This window comes from Rhopalosiphum maidis, chromosome 2, assembly GCF_003676215.2.
Source record: "Rhopalosiphum maidis isolate BTI-1 chromosome 2, ASM367621v3, whole genome shotgun sequence".
In the NCBI taxonomy this organism is placed as follows: Eukaryota; Metazoa; Arthropoda; class Insecta; order Hemiptera; family Aphididae; genus Rhopalosiphum; species Rhopalosiphum maidis.
Genome location: NC_040878.1, coordinates 78,151,272 through 78,173,261, shown reverse-complemented (window position 1 = coordinate 78,173,261; position 21,990 = coordinate 78,151,272). Strand labels below are relative to the sequence as shown.

The following is a 21,990-nucleotide window of genomic DNA, read 5'->3' as shown; positions in this document are numbered from 1 at the left end:
TTTTTGTAAAATTGATAATATATTGTCTCCGTCGCAAAACACGGACAATTTAACGTTTAGAAATATCTGTTTTACCTGTTATTCTAATAAGAAAATTAATTTATTCTGTGCTCAAAGTTCATAGTACCTTATAAGAATAAAGAGACCACATTGTTAAATTATGTATTTTGAGGCGCAAATGGACTTGAATAAGTCGAATACACGATGTAATACCTAGTACCTATTAGTTACGAGTGTTATGACCATTATTAGATAAAAAATAACTATAATTATATAACACAATATTTTTAATTTCACAAATCATTTGAAACAGTATAACTTAATTCATAGTTATTGGGTGTTTAGACTTCAGAGTAAGATTGGAAGTCTTACACACTTAAAGGGCGTCTATTTTCTGTTCTACTTACAGGCGCTTATTTGTAAAAGATTAATTGTACGTAACATTACGATAGGATACATAGGGTTGATATAATAAAATTTCCAAATCATAATCAAAAATACTTTTATAATTTTTATATAATATAATTAATATTATTTACCTATTAATAAGTATCCTTAAAACTATTGATAATTAAAATAATAATAATAATGGAAAGAAGTACCATCTAACTTTAAAAATGTTGATTAATAGACAGTAGACTGGCATGGCGATGATAATACCATATTATATTATATGGACTAATAAATACTTTTTATTTTTCTGTGGCTCTAAGTAAATTAATTTGGTGTCTAATTTAAAATTAAAAATATTATCTATATTATAAGTACCTTGTGAGGTTTTTTTTATATTCTTATTTTTGAAGATACTATGAACATTTTAAATATAAATTAAAATTGCCTTGGATCAAATTTTATCCTTAACATTTTATAATTAAATTTGCTTTATAAAATAGCTGAGTAAAAGTAATTTTAATAATATTAAATTTTTTATGTTACGTAGAAAATAATACATTTGCAGAGACAATATCCTATGAATGTCAATAAACAAATATTTAAAAAAAAATTAAATGTCTGTATTTTGATTGTTTGAAATATTTTTATGCAGACATTATAACATTGCATTACAATTAAATATTACCTATTAAGCAATTTGAACTTTTTTTGGCTAATAAAGTTGAAATGGGTCGCAAAAAATATATGATAAAAAGATTGAGTATCGAGTCAAAAAGTTTAAAGACCACTGGTCTAAACCTACACTTGTCAGAGTGATTCTTTAAACCTTTACTTAAACTTTTTGTTATTTGCCCAGATTTAGCAACTACTATACAACCATGGCTAAATATATTTAGTCATGAATACAACTTAATAAACAAGCTGCTGAATCAATGGAAAAAAAAACTTGTTTATAGATAGAAATATGAAATACCATAAAAACTATCAAATAAAGATTGTTGAATAACAATCATATGAAAACAACTTTAACCTTAATTGGTAACCGACATGTAATTAAATGTTACAAAATACAAAACTACATAATATTATGTAAGGAGGAACCACTTAGGAAAGGTATTTAGGTATATCTTAAACCGTAGGAGGAATATTATAATTCAATTATTTAAATTTAGTATGCTTAAAAAAATAAGAAAATTAAATTAATTAAAACATGATAAATTGTTTTGTTTCATCACATTTATTAAATCATTTGGATAACAAATACCTAATAATAGATCAATATATTTATCACAACTGTTAGGTTTTTTTTAAAAAAACTTATATGTCCTCCAACTCGTATGATTACTACATTTACACAATACAAATATTGTTAATTCAAAACTAAAAATATTGCAATTTATACAATTACACCATTACTTACAAATGTTCAACAATAAAAAAAAAATGATAAAAAATAAATAAAATGCTTATAAAAGTAATATTTTTGTTTAACCTATTATTTACATTTTGTTACCTAGAAAAAAAATGGAGGGAATTTACATGTTAAAATAAGATTAATATACATTGAAAGTTATAATTGGTTTTACCATACATACAAATAAAAGCTTAATGAGTAAATAAAAACATTAAAAACAAAAAATGTGTTGCAAACTAACAGGTTTTGGTTAGTAAAATCATTGATTATATCAATGGTAAAATTTAAGCAAGTTTATGATAACTGATTAATATTAAATAAATTAAACAGTTGACACAAAACATTATTATCACGGAATTTTTATTTTGGAACATAATTTTCTTTTTATATGCTACACGTTCTATTGTTTTCATGACAAATTAAAAGATTCTACATTTAAAAAATGAACAAAACATAATTTTTAGACTTAACTCAAAATTTGTATATATTTTGTAATAAAATTTATTTCAACTATATTTATTTAAATAGCAATATTACCTAAATATTAAAAAATATTTACTTAATTAAATTAACATTTGATCAACCATTGTGGATGCTATATTCAATTTCTTCACTTTAAGATATTGTTTAATCAAGAATAAAAAAATGTAGTATTTTTAGTTTATGAAACTAAAAAAATATAAATTTATCAATAATATACAATTAAATAAAAATAAAGTATTTATAATTTTGTAAAATTTTGTTTCATGTAAAAGATTACAATACAAATAATTCCATTTATCATACCAAAACAATTATTTATTTAGGCATTGTGTAGAGTATTAAAAAAAGTAATACATTTTGACACTCAAATCTAAGTGCAATTGGTTTTACAAGGAGTCTTTAAAAATAAAATATGATTTCTAAGTATAGGAAGTTTTTATAAAATACACACAAAATTATTTTGAAAAGACACAAATAACAAACAAATATTAGTACAAATAAATGTACTATTAGGTTAAATTTATTAAATAATAACAAATGAGCTGTATAATAAATGTAATTTTTTAGCATATTATAAATTTTAATAAGACAATTATGCGTTGTGTCAACCAATCAGATATTAAGTTTCACAGAATTTAAATGGTTATTGTTTTTTAATTAATTAATATTGTGTCCCAAAAATTAGTAACCATGTATAGACTATTATGATATTTAAATGAAATAAGTTCTATATAAATACTTATTTCAAAAGTACATAGAAATTTCATATTTGTTAAATAAAATTTAATGTAGACGATGATACACTTACTTAACAAGCAAAACATAAATAAGTTTTGTAGTAGAATTACATTGTATGATTATTATTGTTAAATTGGGTTAACAGGTAAAAAATAAATAAACTAGACTAGATTTTTAAACATAAAAATCTTTTTAAACACATATGTACCCTGTGTTATGGAAGAGCTAATCCTCATCAGACATCGGCTCATATTGGGCTGTTAACATAGATCCACCACCACCTCCATTTGGATCAGATGATTCATTATTTTTTTGTGTAGCTGATGCAGACATATTGATTGCTGCAGAAAATGGATAAGTGTAAGCCTGTTCATTTTTGTTATCATCGTCTGATGTGCGCATTACTTCAACAATCCGATTTTTAACATAATCTAAAGGTGATAAAGGTATATCTGCTTGAGTTGGATAAAAACGAACTCGATTGTTGTCATCTTTCATTTGTTGCTCAAATTCTTTTTGTTGTAAAGCACGGCGAAGCTTCCAAGTATGAGGCTCAAAGCCTGCAGCTAACATATTATTAAAAGGATATTCTTTAAAAGGGTGTTCTGGTGGATATGGTTCTCCAGGACGACTCATTTCCGGACTAGCTCGTGGTTTTAAATTTTGTTTTTCATTTGCTTCTGGGAATGACTGTAGAAAATAAAATGTTTATAAATTAATTAAAAGATATTAAAATAAATATTATTTTATTTACAACTTACTTGAAATAACTTATCACCAGCTCGTTGTTGTTGAACATGGGACTGATTTGTAACTGGAGCAGCATTAGGAGGATGTCCAGTTCCATCATTACTCTGATTTATTTGATGTGTGATAATGGCATCAATTAAATTAGCTGCAGTTAACGCATGAGGTTCTGTACCTTGTCTTGAAGATCTTCCACTACCAGCATTATCTCTACTAAAAATAAAATAAAAACATATAAATGCATAATACATTTATCGGCTTACATAAATCCAGGAATTAATTATACTTTTGTATATTGGATGGTGGTTCTTGATGCCTAGATACTGGAGTATTTGACCTAGATTGTTGAAATGAAGATACAGTAGAAGGTATTTGCATTACTCTCGGTTGTTCCTGTTGCCTTTGTTGTTGTTGTTGTTGTTGTTGTTGTTGTTGTTGATGTTGAAATGATGCAGCTACCATCCTTGAATGTTGTTCAGGAGTAAGCCGATGATGCATCATTTGTTTATCCCTAATATACTGATCTCTTTGTTGCTGTTCTCTAAGTTGTGCAACTGCTTGCATTTCTCGCTCTCTTTGCACAGCTATTTCACGTTCTCTTTGCATATGCTCATGTCTTTGTTGTTCTCTGTACATATGTGGTTTTGGTGCTGGAGACCCTCTTACATAACGATCTTGTTCTCTGTGTCTATCTTCAGAATGATTCAAAGGTACAGGTAAACTGGGTTGTCTTATTGCAACATCTACTAAAGATCCCAGTGCTTCATGCCCCGGAGGATAAGTTTGTGGAGATGTTGCTTTAGGAGCAGTATTATGACGCTGTATTACACCTTGTCGAGTTGGTTGATAGTACATTGGACTAGTAACTGGAGGTTTTTGAACTCGAGGAAATTGAGCAGCAACATTAGAATGCATTTGCTGTGAAGTAATATAATCATTCATAATAATTTGTCGTTGCTCACTATAATGAGGCTGTCTTGATTGATATTGAGGTTGTGGATTGCGTTTTTGATAATAATCTGCATTCATATTTTGATTTGAATTGTGTAACATACGTTGATGAACAGGAGTACCTTGAGTAATAGAACCACCCGGAGCTTGTGATGGCTGAGAATAACGGTTAGATTGCGGTGGCATATATAAAGTTGCAGCTGAGACAGGAGTTCCATGCATGATGGATCCTGTTGCTTTTGAGTTATTATTCAATATATTAGGAGACAACTTTGATGAAACAACATTTGCTACAGATAACTGAGGTGATGTTACCTATTAAAATTAGCCAATTAAAAAAAGTCTAACCAACTTTAAGTAAACAAAAAGTAAGAATTCTAATAATCAAACCTTATTAGGTAATTTAATGTGCGATGTTTGTTTAACAGTTACATGAGGAACAGATTGTGACGGATGAACCATGACATGATTACTTGCTGGTGATATTTTTGTCCAATATATTTCACCTTGTTTGCCACTTCGTCCCAATTCAGCATACTAAAATCCATTTATAATATAATAATAGTTTTACAAATTATAAAATTAAAAGCTACCTGTGGAGAATAAAATGTATTTGTTTCATGAATTTGTGTGGGAGGAGTTCTATACATTGCACCAGGTGGTGGTGGTGGTTGTGCATGTTTAATTGGCAGAGGATCAGAATAAGAATCTCCTTCTCTAGGTCTTTTGATACTTAAATCAAGAGTTACACCTTCGGGAACTCTAACTTCAGAAATTTTAGAAGATTGTACTTGAACAACTACTAAACCATCTTTGTTATGAAGTTCTCGAGGTGGTGTTGGAACCACTGATATGGTAGCCATTGACTGTTGTTTGTTTTCATTATTGCTAGATCCTGTATTTCTATCTTTAATTGGATATTCAGGATCCAAAAGTATGGATGATATGGTAGGCATAGAACCATTCTCCTTCTATTTACACATATAAATATAAAAAATAAATAGGTAAATAAAAATAATCTATTAAAAAACTAAAAACAAATATTTAAAGATTTTTACCTCTCGGTTCGAATGTTCTTTTGTAAATTGTTTTTCAATTACATCAGATAAAATATCTGACACACTTACATCAGTTACAATCTTTTCTTTTTTTTCCGATTCGTTATTGGAATGTTGCAATACATTCGACTCGTTTTCAGCAGTACCTCCAATTCCTTCATCTGCAGTTTCAGTAGCTGAACTATCATAATCTTCTTTGACAACAGTGGAACGATTAGAATTTTCATTATCTCGTGACTCTTTAGCTGTCAATTTAGCTTGTGGTGGGCTAGTTGTATCATGCGGAGGAGATAATTGTGGTAAAGTGTTTGTTGGTGAAGGTGCACTTTGAGTATCACTGTCACACAATACAAGATTAGTCTCATCACAGCTAGAAGTACTTGACCCAGACTCTTCTTCATCTGTTAGAGCAGGCTTTTGTTCACTTCCGTTTGTCTAAAAGAATAGATTTTTTTATTTATTTATTTTTTAAAATTATATTATAATAATTTACCTTTTTATACTCCTGTACCAAAAGGTCTAAGCCTAGCTTTTTTCTGAAACTAAAATAAAATTCTTTGCACTGATAGTGGCTTTTATTTTGTCCAACTAATTTGCTTATTTCACTCCAACGAGTGCCATGTTCACGAATTCCTTTCTTTAATGCATTAGTCTCTTCATCAGTCCAGCCATCTAAAGTATCAGTACAAATATTGTTTGATGTTCCTACTACACCAAGTGCCATTAATCGTCTTTGGATACGATTAAAGCAAGCTGAACAACATTTTGTTGTTGTTGGACCAATTTCTAAATATAATAAAAATGTTTTAATTCAAATAATAAAACAATTATAAACTAGTAACTTACGAAATTCTGAAGCAATGATATCTTGAGCAGTATTCCATTTAGCAGGTAATGGGCGCAATCTTTTAACAGGTCTTCTATTATTGGATTGAACAGTGGGGCAGGATGGTAATGGACAATATATTACACGACGATTTTGGGATCGAACCACTTTACAACGGCAAGTATTGCAAACCCGAGCTCCAGGAATAATATCTTCTGGCTTCACACCATATTGTGCTGCATCTGATGGATTAAGAGTCCTGGGACATGCCACATTTTCTGCTTTACAAACAGCACACATACCTTTAGGTACATCTCCTTTTGACCCAGTTTCATCTATAATGATTAGTAATAATAATAACCATTAGTTAAATGTGTGTATAGTTGATTCTTTTTTTAATTACTTTACCTAATAATAAACTGAGAAATTAATATTATATCAATATCAGTATAATGCAAAACAAGTTGTAAAAGTTTTAATAACTAATTTAATTGTTTATATCAAAATCAAATTAAGTTAATTTTTTAGAATTTATATTAGTGTTTAATTTATAGATTATCAAAATATTAAGAATTGTTTTCTTTTCAATGCAATAATCATAAATAAATACTCGATAAAAAATTTCATATTATTTCAAAAAATGAAGATCAAATAATTGATTTACTGTAGAACTTCTCTAATTAGTCATCTCGGAACTGGGGGTGTGGTCGGAACGCGAAAAAGGTCGGATTATCAGAATATACAGAACCCTAATAAGGGAAATATTAAATTATCAATCAATTTTATATATATACTATAAATTGGAAAATCTAAATGTGTTTTTAAACTATTTGTATTGATAATACTAAGATCGGATCAACCGGAGAGGCGGACGAGAGGGGTTCTACTGTATTTAAAACTATCACAATAAACAAATAATGATTAGGTTACAGATTTTATGTATTTATTTCTCAATTACTATTTAAAAATATAAAATACATTAATAAAAAGTAATTCACTTTTTAATAAATATTTATTCAATGTTGTAAACACAGCACCATAAATTAATTCCCCAGAGAGTGGAAAATACTACAGTCCCCCAACCGTAGAAACATTTGTGTTAGCATTACATAATTGAATAGACTTCTCATATTCCAGAGGGTATAAAGCTAATTGAAGAGTATAAATTGCTGGGTAAATAATTTTTCATTTCACAGTTTGCCAGTTTAATTTGATAGGTATTTAACATTTTTGCTGATATGCAAAAACTAAAATAATTTAATGTACACTCTTTTGATTAATTAAGTTATTAATGTTATTTTTAATCTCCTATGTTAAAGAAAACTTTTATACTTGAAAAATATTTTCCCTAAAGTAAAATAATGAAACAAAATAAGTGCAAATCACTTAAATTTATAATTAAATAAAAATAACAATGTTACAGTTTGCCAGTTTAATTTGATAGGTATTTAATAATATTTTTATGTATCCTTTTTAAATAATTCATTGAGTTAGAAATATTATTTTTAATCTACTGACTATTAGAAAACTGTTATGCTTGAAATATACTTTCACTCAAGTAAAATAATAAATAAAATATAATAGGTAAGAATTATTTTTTTCAATTTATAATTAAATTAAAAAATTAAAATTTCATATGCATTTTATTATCTTAAGAATTACCATTTAATATTTAAATGTATTATGTGTTATTTATTTAACAAATATCTTTAACTTTCAGTCATATTGTTATTTTATTGTACTATTTGTACAATACATTAATTTGATATGTATAATTTAATTACTGTATACTTGATTTTTTTTTTCAATTTTATTTAAAATACATTATACGTTATTTAATATTTATTTTTAAATACTGATGGAATATAATTTTAATACCATAATTAATTGAAGGTTAAAGAAATACTCATGGGAATACAAGATAAACAAAGGGTACATGGATAACGAGGTAGTAAATATTGTCAGAATAAGAATCAGTCATGTGCAGTATTAAAATTAAACGGACCAGAAAAGCTGCTAGAGAGAGCTCCTCTCATCAACCAATAGGGGCTGTAAACTTTACCACAGATGAATATTTTAACAACTATCATTATTTCAGTTTCATTACGATACTACCGACAATCATGTACCGTTTTATGGCACCTGACATAACTATCTATGTTATGTCTTTAAATAACAGATTTCGTGCTTTTATATCTCATCGAGAGCTTCTTGCACAGTACAGTGGTTATTTTAAATTATTACAAAATTGTGAAACAAATAAAGTATTTCTTCCTAACATTACTGATGATACTTTTTCAATAATACTATCATACATTTATACAGGAATACTTAAAATAAATAATGAAAATATACATTCTGTTCTTTTAGCTACACACACTCTTCACATGCCACAAGCATCAGATATGTGTCGACAATTTTTAGTAACTCAAGATCAAAATATAATTAAACCTATCGCAAAACTACCATCATTTATAGATGCATCAATAATACAGCAGCCAAATGAAAACAGAACACTAAAAATATCAGAAGAATCTAATTTCAAGCCACCAATTCGCAAAGAAAATATAATTTTGGATGTAGCAAGTTGTGATGGGCCAGTTCAATTTTATAGAGTTCTTAATGAAAACTATAAAGGCGATGAAAAAAGAACAACACTAAAACAATCATATAACTGTGAATATTGTAATCATCCATTTAAAAGTAAGTACTGTTATGAAAAACATATTAATAGACACTTAAATATAAATATGATTGATAATAAATCAGATAATAAAAAAAATAATCCTTCAATTCAATATTACCCATGCAGGCAATGTGGATCAAAATTCCCAAGTTATTATTTCGTTCATAAACATAAAAAATATTGCAATAATAAATAAATTCTAATCTTTTTTTTTTTTAATTTAAATTAATAATTATTGTATTAACTCAAAGTAAAAAAACAAAACTTACGTTGAGAATCCATTAATTCTTCATCAGTTGTACTTGTATTTTCTCCTTTTAATTTATCATCTTTTCGCCTTTCTTTCTTTTTGGATTCAGGCTTTAATTCACTAAACAACATTCATATTATTGTTGTATATTAATAAAATATACAAGAAAAATAATATGATAATAATTTTAATTAAATTAATTTAATTGAAGGGTACTATACAAAAACTAAAAAGTATAGTTTAAATAAAATTAATATGTTTTTTTTGTTATTCTAAGAATTAAATAAATTATATAGTTGTGGAATTCATTAACTAATGTTATTGTATACATAAAATGTATTTTTTATTTTATATTTATATGGATTTAATTAATGTATTAAAAATAATTAAGTATGAATAAAAATAGTCAACATTGTGAAAAAAAAACTGTAAAACTATTATTGATGAACTTGTTTTATTTAATTAATGTATTGATTATTGATGAAGAATATTGTAGTTATAAAGTCTAATACATGATATTATAATTAAATAAATACATATTTTGCTCATTGATTTTTTCAAACCAAATAATGTTCTTTTTAAATTATTTTTAATACTGAAATATACTGACAAAACTTTGATATTTAACAAACACCCAAAATAAATAATAGAAAATTTAAGGCGACTATTAAGAATTCCTACTATATTTTAGTGTCTATCAATTATTTAACAGTTGAATGGTCTTACAAACAATATTGATATAAATTATTTTTTAACTTAATATTAACTGTATTTACCTTGTATGTGACGTAACTGATGGTTGTATCAAATTTTTAACAGACTCATTACTTTGGTCCTTATTGGTTAGTGAATTTTCAGTTTCATTAATAGCACCTTGTTCAGTAGCAACTTCAACTTCTACCGATACCGGAGTTTCTTCATTTTCAGGTATTGCATTTTGAGCTGCTGAAACTTGTGCTAAATTTGATGATGCTGCTTCACTACCTTGACGCTCTCGTTGGAGCCTAGTTGTAACACCTATCGAAGTCGAATTTAAAATATCTAACGAATTCAATGAACTATTAGCAGGTGTTCGATTTTGAGCAGTACGACGTCTTGCTTGCCATTTAGCTTTGCCTACAAAATTAAATTATTTAAAAAAAAGTTAATTAAATTATATCAGGTTTAATATCAATTCTTACGTAACAATCTTTTGTACTCTTCTTTAGGCTTGCTTAAATAATAATATTGAACGCAATCAGAAGGACATTTTTTATCTAGATAAGATGCTATTGCACCAAAATTCTTGGGATGAGCAATAAAACGGTCTTTAAACACATCTTTTTCTTGTTGTGTCCAAATATTGACATACTTTCTCTCATTATACTCTGTTTTATAGTCCAATACAAGTCCATTGTTGTTCAAATAAGTTAAATGTCGTTCATGTGGATCTAACATAAGTGGTGGTATAACTGCGTAAGACCTCATTTTTTTGTCTTCCATCTAAATTTAGAATTATATTATTTAGAATTAATGAAACTTAAAGATTTTTGATATCACAACTACTTGTAGTGAACTACTATCCGGTTATCATAATTAAATTATCATAAACTTTCATATCTGAACATAAATTGTTATTAAAAAAGTAATATAACATTTAGTATATACTTTTTAATAATCAAACAGTCGTTTTATAAAAATTAAAAACTTTTAATAAATCATAAAATATAAAAGGTACAAACAATGAAAAATTATATTAAACTTGTATAAAATAGTATATATTTTAGAAAATAGGAACTAAGAAATTAACTACTCAGCTAGAATTCAAATTTATAGATAATTATGAACGTCAGTGAACATAACCAAATTACTATCAAGATGTCTGATGAGAAATTGTTGAGTAGTCACAATAATATAATTTATATAACAGAAAATCATAAGTAGTAGAAATAATTGAAAATTAACCAAATTTATTTGTAAAAAAGTAAATATACTTTACTACTAATTAATTTTAGTTATTATACTTTTTTTTATAAATTCACCTCTTGTTCCTGTAAACCATCCATGATCTCTTCTAAATCTGCTTCACTTTTTATACGAGCACCAACTCTATTAAACCTTTCTTTATCTTCACGTGCTTTTCTTAACTCTGGGAATACTTTTTCAAATAACTCTCTATGTTTTGCTTCTTTAGCTTTTCGTTTTTGTGAGCTTTCAACTTTTTCCACTCTACGAATCCAATCTTTATAAAGTTTAGAGTATGTTTCAGTAATTTCGGTTTTCTTTTGCAATTGTTCCATTTTCTTTTTCCTTAGATGTTCCAATAATGTCGACTTAAATAATGAATACCTAATAATAAAATGATTATTACATTTTTTATAAAACAAAAAAGTATTAACTCAAATAAATTATGATTTTGTATAATTAGAGTGAGTTTACACACATGTTATATATTTGTCTGAGTATTTCTGCATTAATGCACAAAATCCATAACCAAGCATATCAAACTTTTAAAAGAATCCATATCAATTATAATTTTTTTATTTTTGATATTGAATGAATTCACTTATTATTTAATTTTAAGTTAAGTATATTATTTAGTTCCCCCTTATTTACATTATAAAATTTATTTTTAAGTAATTAGAAGTATATAGAAATTTACAAAAAACTATAATTTTAATAAAATTTTAACTTGCTTTGAAATTAAAATATGATAAGAAGCCTATTTTAAATTTCAATGTCAATTCACAAATTGACATTAAAAATAGAATTAAATGAATTAAAATATGTAATTTGCCATGTTATACATTATAACGTCAACACATATGGAAATGTTGACATCTTAAAAAGGACTCTATAACTGCAATATGTTATTTTGTATTACAGCAAAGTTTTTATACCAGATTCTTACTTAATTTTGTAACAAATTTATATATCTTCAAATTTGTAATAAATTATTTCTAAGTGATATATTCTTTTTCTATATTTATAAATAATATATCTTTTCAAATGTATACAAATTTGTGTTTAGCAAAATCAATTTTATGTTGTTAGCTGTAATATTACGAATTTACTTATTATCAAATTCAAAGATAAGAATATAAGCTCTGTTAGTAAGGCGGTTTTTAGTGATATTTTTATTTTTAAACAATTGATTTTAAATTATAACATTGTAAAAAACGGACATGGAACATTTGTAGTAAATTGAGCTTATGTTGTATAATAAATTTAACCAATATATTAAAAGTAACACAAAATTAGTTCAGTTAAACGTAAAATTTGTTATGTTGTTCATTCATAAAATGGAGATAACAAATGCTAAATGCAGTTATTTTTTTTTTTATCCAAGTTCAAATTTATTTAACTTAATATATTTCAAATATATTTTATTTATCTACTATAATGTTTTTTTTGAAGATCGATATCAAGGATCTTTAATAAACATTATCTATTATTCATAATATTAAATAATATTCTTACTTTCTCCTATTTTCGTGATAAATATCAGCATCTGAAGGTTGATTATATAAAGGCTGCAAAATAAAAGTTTAAACATGATTAAAAAAAAAAAAAAAAAAAAAAAAAAACATTTTTTTTGAAACTATTACTTTAATAAAACTTATAAATTCTGAAAAAGTGTATTGGTTTTAGAATTGAACTGAGGTCAAAAGTAAAAATACCAAGTACTTTTCAAAATAATTGGGTAAAACAAGAATATAATATACGCAAAACCAGTTCATGACAAAATTGATTTATTTATTTTGTTTTAATTCGAAAATTAAGAACTGAAGAACTTTCAAGGTATAACATATCATACGCTATATATGGTATAATTACTATATATATTAAATATATTGAAATATTTTTACTCTTTTTGAGCTATTTATAGGTGATTCAAGTTTTTTTATTTAAATGTCAATAAAATTGTTATTGAATAGCCAAAAACTCGAAAATTTAATGGATGGTTCTCATAAGTAGTTTTAGTTCATACTAAAACCAAAACATCTAAGAAATATAAAACGACAGTTGTTTGATTTTTTGGTCCGAATTTACAGATTACAACAATGAATAACAACAATATTTTGTTATAATTAAAAAACATTAGTCATAGGGACTTACAATTTGTATGCAAAATATCAATTTTTTTTTAAATATGTAGATTAATTTTAAGCTATTACCTATTTATACCATGAAATTAAGCACATTATTTTAGTGATAAGGTTAAGTAACATTGACTCAAAAGTTAATAATAATAATAATAAATTAAAAATAAAAGAATGATGTAAAATTGTTACACACTTTACAAAAACAAATCATTTTATTGAATGAACTTATAAAAATAATAAAATTAAAATACACTTACAAGATCAGTTTTGTTGGCAAATTTTTCAAGGCTCATTCTTGATTCCAATGCTTTTTTCTAAAATTCAAGTTTATAAACATAAAAATTGTATGAATTTTAAAAATTCAAGATTTAAATTGTGCTATACATTTTAGTCTTAAATAGCATAAAAATTGTAGTAATGAAACTATGAGAAGATATTTTTAAAACATTTTATATTGTTTAGTGTATACACATATGCCCAAAAATAAATATTACATTGATTATTAATTTACAATTAATGTTTTCAAAAAAAGGCTTCATGAAATATGAAATACTATGCCCTTAAAGTTTACAAATAGCTATTCAAACCCAATTCATATTATTTATTATGTTATTTCTATAAAACTGATAAATGCAACATATTCAATTTTAGCTTGAAATAATATGAATTACTTTTCCTAGGTGATCTATCATATGGGCTAATTTGCTTATCATAACTTCTAACTCACTACAAAAAAAATTAATGAACATAAAAATAATGGCTATTAGTTAATATTATTATTTATTTCATAAACATATATAAAAGTATTAATTCTGAAAATCTATTTAAAAGTGTAAAATTTCAGTTATAAAGTACAAAGCTCGATGTTAAAAATTCTTACTTTATATCCTCTGAATTCTCAATGTATCCCAAGAAATTTCCATTCCCATATATTATTTATAAAATATAAATTACCATATTAAAATTATAATATTTTTTAATGTTAAATGTATATCACTTAAAGGGCCACCACACCAACATTAGTTTTCTCTATCTATCTCCGACTTAATATTAGAAAAAATAAATTACTTATTTCCATGATTACGACTCTCTGGTTCAGTTTATAGCAAAGCTACCTATTATATATTTCACAAGGAAGAATATTTCCTGTGCACTAACCGGATAAATTTTTAACATTGACATTATTGAATAAGTTATTAATAGTTAAAAATCAAAACATCCTTATAATTATAAATAATGTAAATATTAAAAACTTATCTAGTCAATGTATAGGAAATATACATTTTTATAAAATATATATTAGATGCCTAAACTGAACCAGTGAGTCGTAGTCTTGGAAATATGGAATATCTTTGTTCAATGTGTATGATATTGACAGAGAGAACAAATGTTGGTGTTGCAGTTCCTTAAAGTTATTAATATACCTATAATTTTAGCATGTTACACTAATTAAAAAATAACGAAAGATATAAAATCACCAGTATGACTATTTGTAGAGCTAATCAATTAATATAATCAAAAATATTTAAAAATCAATGACATATGCTCTGTACAGCATATTTATGAACAATTGTCAGTTAATCAATATTTCTATTACTTATTAGTTGGGTATCATGCATATTGTATTTAGGTAACTGCATATTCAAAATCTAATTCAGCATGAATATAAATAATACATCAACTCAAATTCAAAAAAATAGTATTTGTAAATTTTATTAAGTTTTAATAATTTTTTGAATATAACACTTTATATGCAGGGTTCGGTAAAAAAACCTCTCTTATTTAGAAATAGCGCAGTGCGTATTGTGGTGGTGGTACAGCAGTGGAAAGAGTATCGATGGATAGTAGTATACATGCCATTTTTATTAGATGTAATAGCAAGGAATAAAAAACAAAACAAAAACAATGAAATAAAAACCAACAAAAAATAACGAAAATAAAACAGATATAAAAAAAAAAATTTCTAAATTTAAATTTGGGGATATTTAAAGGCACAGTGTACGATCATCGCCCCACATCCCTACAAGTACTAAGGAGCCAATACCTGGCATTAGCCTCCATTACACCAGCAATAACATGAAGAGTTATGGAAAACTATCGCGAAAGGCTTTGTGAATATGTGAACAATGGAGGATACCACTTAACCGATACAATATTTAAAATAAATAATTAAAAATGGCATAAAATTTATTAGTAAAAAATAAAGGAATTTTTTCTTTTTCTTTGTTTGTTTAAAAGTTTTTTTTGCCAGACCCTGTATATATTTTACAAATTTATGAATAATTATGCATTTCTTATTCATTCTCATATAAATTAAACATTTTATTGCAGTTGTAAGATTTTTTAAAATCATATCGTTAGTTTTTGGTGTAGTAAGTTTCAAGCTTCGTTATTAGACTATTATAGAATAATAATATTTACCCTGTTTGATGCATAAATTCGTTGAACTGGAGTCAAAAAGTTTGTAGGATCTTCTTCTTCGCATTCTTTTAATGTATCCTCTTCGGGTTCTATTTTAGTAACTTCTGAATTCAATTCTTTTTGTTCATAATTTTCCTAAGATAAAACAAAAAAAGTAAGTGATATTAGACAAATCAATTGATAATTTATAAATTTTTTTTGCTTTTACTTTTAACTTGATCAAATCTTCAATTTCTTGAGTAATATTATTTATATCACTTTCAATTTTATTTAATTTTGGAGTAATGTCATTAACTTTCTTATATTCTGGCATAGGTTCATCAATAGTTGGTGAAATAGCTTCTACTTGAGGGTTATATGCACTTGTGGATGGGGGATCCTACAAGAAATTTCTCATATATTATTATTTACCTAATCTTAAAGATTTACTTATTTAATTAATGATTAGAATGATAATGAAATGAGCTTACACTAATTTAAAAAAGTAAATTTTGAATCATATTAATAGGTATAAAATAAGTAAATACATAATAATAATAATGTAAGACAATTATATACATACAGATATATCAATTTTAAGAGGTGGTTGAGGTGAAATAGGATGAAGTAATTTTGGTTTTTTCATAGGAGGCGGAGGACCATGATCTGGTCTTTCTCTCATAAAGTTCATAGAAACCGTATTGTGAGAATTGTGATTCAATGATTCATCTCGATAATGTTCCATTCTAAAATAATAATTTAAAAATTAAATTATAATACATAGGTAGGTAAATTATCTAAATTATAACACAATATAACTTATTTAAACTTACTGCAAGCGACTTCGTTGATAATAATCACTTGTTGCAGACAGCAAAGATATACGATTTTGCCTAGCCACAGTAGGCATCATATCACTTCTAGCTAATTCAAAAGGAACACCTATTGTAACTCCTCTATCAGATATCTAAAAAAGAAAATCAAAATTATTAGTTATGATTCCACTATAAGTTTAAATAACATTAATATATATATATATAGATATGTGAATTATTTAGTTTATAAATTAAATTGATAAATTAAAATTTACTAAAATAATAGGAATAAAATAATTTAATCAAAATATATATAATATTAGTTTTACCACTTACATTTAATGCTCTAGAATGAAAAGGTGCATCTCTATACACATTTGATGCTGTGGTTGTAGATGACATGTATACAGGTTGAGAGACATATCGTATATTAGCCGGGTACCCAACAAAATTATTATGAACTTGGCCAGTACCAGCAGATGGCTTATATGGCCCATTTTCTCCTGGTACTTGAACTACACCATGATTAACATTTCTTCTAAAAGAAAAGAAAATCAATAAATCGTCAATACTATACTATTCATATTAATTAAATATTCATTAATTTTATATTAAACATTTAATAATGCATCCTAAATTTAATACTTTTTAATTATCAAATACATCTATACAATATAAGTACATAACAAAAGCATTAACTGTATATTGTTTGAGGGCCTCTCTAAAGATTAAGTTTATCTAAATAATTAACTTATCAGAATATTAAATGTTAGGTAACTGGAATTAGTTTTGATAGCTTACGTGTTGTAATTTATAAATTTTAATATAATTTATAACCAATAATCTCATAAACATTGTTTAGAATATCCCTGTCATAAAGATACTAAACTGTTCAATAAATAAGGGGATGAATGCAATCACGGAATTAGATGTTTGGTTAACACCTTTATTCATAGTGAATATTGCAGACCAATACAACATGAATTTACATTTAGTAGAGTTTGGTTTTATTACTTTTTGAAATTATAATATTTTTTTAGTTTTATGTTGTTTAAAGAGAATTGAGATTATTCAATCAACATAAAAAATAATGATAACTGAACATAACAGGAATTGTTGTTTTTAATTTAAAAAAACCCTTTATGACTTTATTTTATAGCAAACTTAAAAAAAAATTACAACAGACTATTATAATTTACACTCACCCATGAATTTGAGGATTTCTTTGAGAATAAGCCATTTGAGCTTGTGAAGGCATGGCAGCACGATCCAAATGTATAACTGTTTGTTGTACAGCTTCCATAACAGTTTTAACTGAACCAAATCTCTTTGTTTGCCACTAAAAATCAAATAAAAACCTGTTATTATTTAATTTACAGATATAATTAATTTGTTAGTAAATGTCATAAATAATTTCCATACGTCAAATATAAAAATATATGAAATTAATGAAAAATTATTAATCATGACTTATATACAACCAAAACTATTAAAGACATAAAATAAATTTTAAGCATAGTTCATCAATACAATGTTCTTTTTTTGCAGTAAGGATATAATATTTAGTAAATATTTAGTATTTTATAATATTGCTTATAAAGTATACCCACATATATATAAAGTAAATAGACATTTTTCAATTGTATTGTTATAAGAAAAAAATATGTACCATTCTAATCAATAGATTTCATAATTTATTATTATAAGTTTATATATTTAACACTAAATTCTCATTTATACATTAAATATAAGATAAATCATAAAATACCTAAGTAGTATATACATATTTTTTTATAATATATTTTGTTTTTAATAACATTAAAATTAACTTTTAATCAATAAAAATTTTATTGGACTATATATATTATATAAGTTATGGCAAGACAAAAAATTGATCACTGTGAGAAATATGCATACCTTATATTAAGTAAACAAATATAAATAACTCAAATTTTATGTTAAAATATTTTCAGCTCATCAAGAAATTGTGCACTATATTAAGTGGTTATGCAATACTTAGGACAAAGTAAAAATATATTTATATTAATAATAGTTAACAGTTAAGATATTATAATGAAATACAAAAATACAGTTATACAATATTTGTGACTCTTTCATTCAACATTTTTACACAAAGATAACAATAATGTTAAAATTTAGAGATAAATAAAATTATACTATGTAAAATTATGTAGGTATTTATAATTTATTTATAGGTTAATCTAGTGATATTAATGTTTTAAATATTTTGAATAATGAAATAATACAAAAAAAAAAAATATAAAACATAGGTACTCATTCATCATACACAATAACACAAGGATAACTCAAGTATTAACAATAGGTTAACACAGTATAAAAATTAATTTATTACTTATTTAAAACGTTTGTATACAATTAAATTAATAATATATATAGATAGCTATATTTAGTATTAATTACACTAAAGTATAAAATATTAAAAATATAAGAAAAATAGAAAATTCCGTGATAAATAAATTACTACAATTATTTAAAAGAAAATTGAACTGAGAATATTCTGTTTAATATTAATATTAAAATCTATATAAAATTTTATTTTCACTAGTTTCAACAGGGGCTATTAGCTTTTCATGATATTATATTTTACATAATTTAACCAACAATTTAGTAAATATTAAATGGAGACTTAAGACTACTAAACTATTGTATAATTATTTTAATAAATACAGGTTATTTTATATTAAAATACTATATAAAAAAACTTTTTTATACAATTTATTAGGTCAGTACATTATTATAGTATGATGTTATAACTACCACATAAATATTTTTGATGATGAAGATAAATAAATATTATTAAGTAAATATTTCTTATTTCATTCATAAAATAATTTATCAGTAGTCCAAAATATTTTTTATCAGTAGGTTATTGCATAATACAAAATTAGTACAAATAATATGTTAGATATTTCAAAGATTAACTTTAAATTACTTGTGTAAAAAATCCTACACCAAGCTAATTTGGATTAAAATGATAAAGATTTGAATAAAAACATTAAAACCCAATAGGTACAAATTACTTTTAAAATTATGACAATAGAACAGTTTTTCAATAACAAACTTGTTTTTAACTGCTATAAATAAAAGAACTACGACTAATAACAATAAGCAAAAAATGAGAATAAAAGGATTTAATCCATTTTAATATCATCATGTGAATGTAGAAATTTATATCATTACAATCCATAGTAATCAACATTTGATATCTGTATCATCGTCATTAATAAGTGAACTTATTAGATTAATGAATAATTAATGTGATAACGGGTCATAGCTTCAACATTTATGAAAATTTACTTTCAATTAAATATAAATGAATAATTGGAGAAACTCAGTATTAATATTAACACTTAAAAGGTAAATAACACAAAAAGTTTACCTAGATCTCAATATTTATAAAAATTTTATTTTGCAATAATATTAATTTGAAATAAAATTGTACCGTTATATAGATTTTGTAAACACCAAAGATAAACAAGAAATTATTTTAAAACAAAATTTTGATTGTAATCCAAATATATAAAGGTTATACACTCTCGTAGACCTAATATTATAATATATTATATGCAACAACATTTTGAAATATAAATATTAATAGTACAAATGGACCTTAGGTTCTTAAACTTTAGATCTCTTTAAAACCACAAGACTTTAGATAATTAATTAACATATATTATAATATAAGTGGACATATTTTAAAAACTGGTAAAATAATAATGATAAATGCCATCCGAGTATCAACTAGTAGGTAAGTATTTATTTTATTCCAAACCAATATTTTAAGGTTGTAAAATAATTACTAAATACCTAAATACCTAACATTAAAAAAATAACACCATAACAAATACCAGAATTAAGCTGATCACATACAAGTTTAATGTATTCATCAACAATAATCATTATAGTTTGAACAATATTAACAAACAGTAATACCGTACGTGTCTATTCTGACAGAATAAAAACTGAGTAATTTGATTTATACTCTACGTATGGAGTTCATATATAGAACATGATCAAACATGGAACAACAATGAAAAACGTTAGGGTGGTCATTCTAGATGTACAAACAAAATTGTCTAAACTACAACAATAATTGCTCACAGATAAATAAAACTGTAGTGTATGACAAGAACTAGGTGCCGCGTACCGATTTTGACCTCTATCTTGGGGAGTACAATGCTACAGGGAGGAACACTACGATGACGGCACAGATAATGGATTTATACCTAGATATGTTATATTATTTATTAGGTCATAATGGACGGACCACGTGAGGACAAAATATCAACGTCTATGACCCAAAACCGATAATAATAAAAAAATAAATTAAGCATAAATATCAAAAAGTCAAAAACATGTGTACGTAGAACAATACCACTGACATTCATTTTTATGTACCTACTTTTTCCGGCGTTTTAAAATCCTCAGCTATAGAACCATTAGATCTGCATGCCGAATATTTCTGATGGTAACAACAAAGTACCGATGGTTTCCAACCAACACATCTGCACCGTTTTTTAATTTTCTTATTATTCTAAATTATTATTATTATTGTTGTTGTTGTTGTTGTTGTTGTTGTTATTCGAACGACCACGCGCTGTACATCATCGTCACAACTTCTCGGTGCGTGTCGCACGCGATACGCGTTAGACGATAGAAATTACCAAACTTCGAAAAAACACGGCAGGTCGATCGGTCGGTCGGTCAGACAAACGGCACGGCGGATGGTATCGGGTCGCGGACGCGCCGCGGGGTACACTGACTACGCTGTGGACGATTGTCGAGAAAAACGAAATACGAGACGGAAATTTCAAAATTTTTTCTTCCTCATTTCGACTGTTTGTTATTTATTTTCGTGTTCCGCCTACGGAAAAAAAAAAAAAAACTTCTCCGCTGGGGACACGGTCGTCGCGCTCGCTTGACATCAACCACACGGCTCCAAACAGGTTCGGGCGAATCCAATCGGTCGTTTTGGGTGAGGTAGAGTACCTCGGTCGATCCAGTGGCGTACGCTGCGTAATGTAGGTTGGTGGCTGGCCTATCGGTGGTAGGGGGGACCCCTCGATTGCGGACCAAACAAAACACGATGGATTTGCCAGGCT

General features: G+C 25.8%; 1 protein-coding gene across 4 annotated transcripts; it reads right to left on the bottom strand.

Moving 5' to 3' along the window:
- Positions 1–2,815: 2,815 nt before the first annotated feature.
- On the bottom strand, positions 2,816–21,766 carry LOC113551302. 4 transcript variants are annotated; one of them, XM_026953471.1, is made up of 21 exons: positions 21,291–21,766; positions 18,052–18,185; positions 17,183–17,384; positions 16,865–16,998; positions 16,615–16,777; positions 16,261–16,431; positions 16,053–16,187; positions 13,889–13,945; positions 13,006–13,058; positions 11,568–11,874; positions 10,728–11,028; positions 10,323–10,662; positions 9,566–9,666; positions 6,631–6,945; positions 6,278–6,570; positions 5,785–6,219; positions 5,320–5,697; positions 5,117–5,263; positions 4,062–5,041; positions 3,790–3,985; positions 2,816–3,718 (listed from the first exon to the last, which is right to left on the bottom strand). In XM_026953471.1, the coding sequence occupies exons 2-21, from the start codon at positions 18,147–18,149 to the stop codon at positions 3,254–3,256; spliced, it is 5,271 nt and encodes a 1,756-aa protein (XP_026809272.1). In that variant the 5' UTR covers positions 18,150–18,185; positions 21,291–21,766; the 3' UTR covers positions 2,816–3,253. The 4 variants fall into 4 exon arrangements, with proteins under 4 accessions (XP_026809272.1, XP_026809269.1, XP_026809268.1 ...); XM_026953468.1 differs by having other exon boundaries at positions 2,817–3,718; positions 3,790–3,988; positions 21,287–21,766; XM_026953467.1 differs by having other exon boundaries at positions 2,817–3,718; positions 3,790–3,988.
- Between the last annotated feature and the right edge of the window lie 224 nt (positions 21,767–21,990).

Excerpts from the sequence above, each read along its gene's own strand:
- LOC113551302 (XM_026953468.1), bottom strand. The coding sequence starts at position 18,149 with ATGGAAGCTGTACAACAAACAGTTATACATTTGGATCGTGCTGCCATG. Across the intron at positions 11,875-13,005 it reads TATCACGAAAATAGGAGAAA|GTATTCATTATTTAAGTCGA; the intron begins GTAAGAATATTA and ends TTTTATTATTAG. Across the intron at positions 11,029-11,567 it reads ATGGTTTACAGGAACAAGAG|ATGGAAGACAAAAAAATGAG; the intron begins GTGAATTTATAA and ends TTCTAAATTTAG.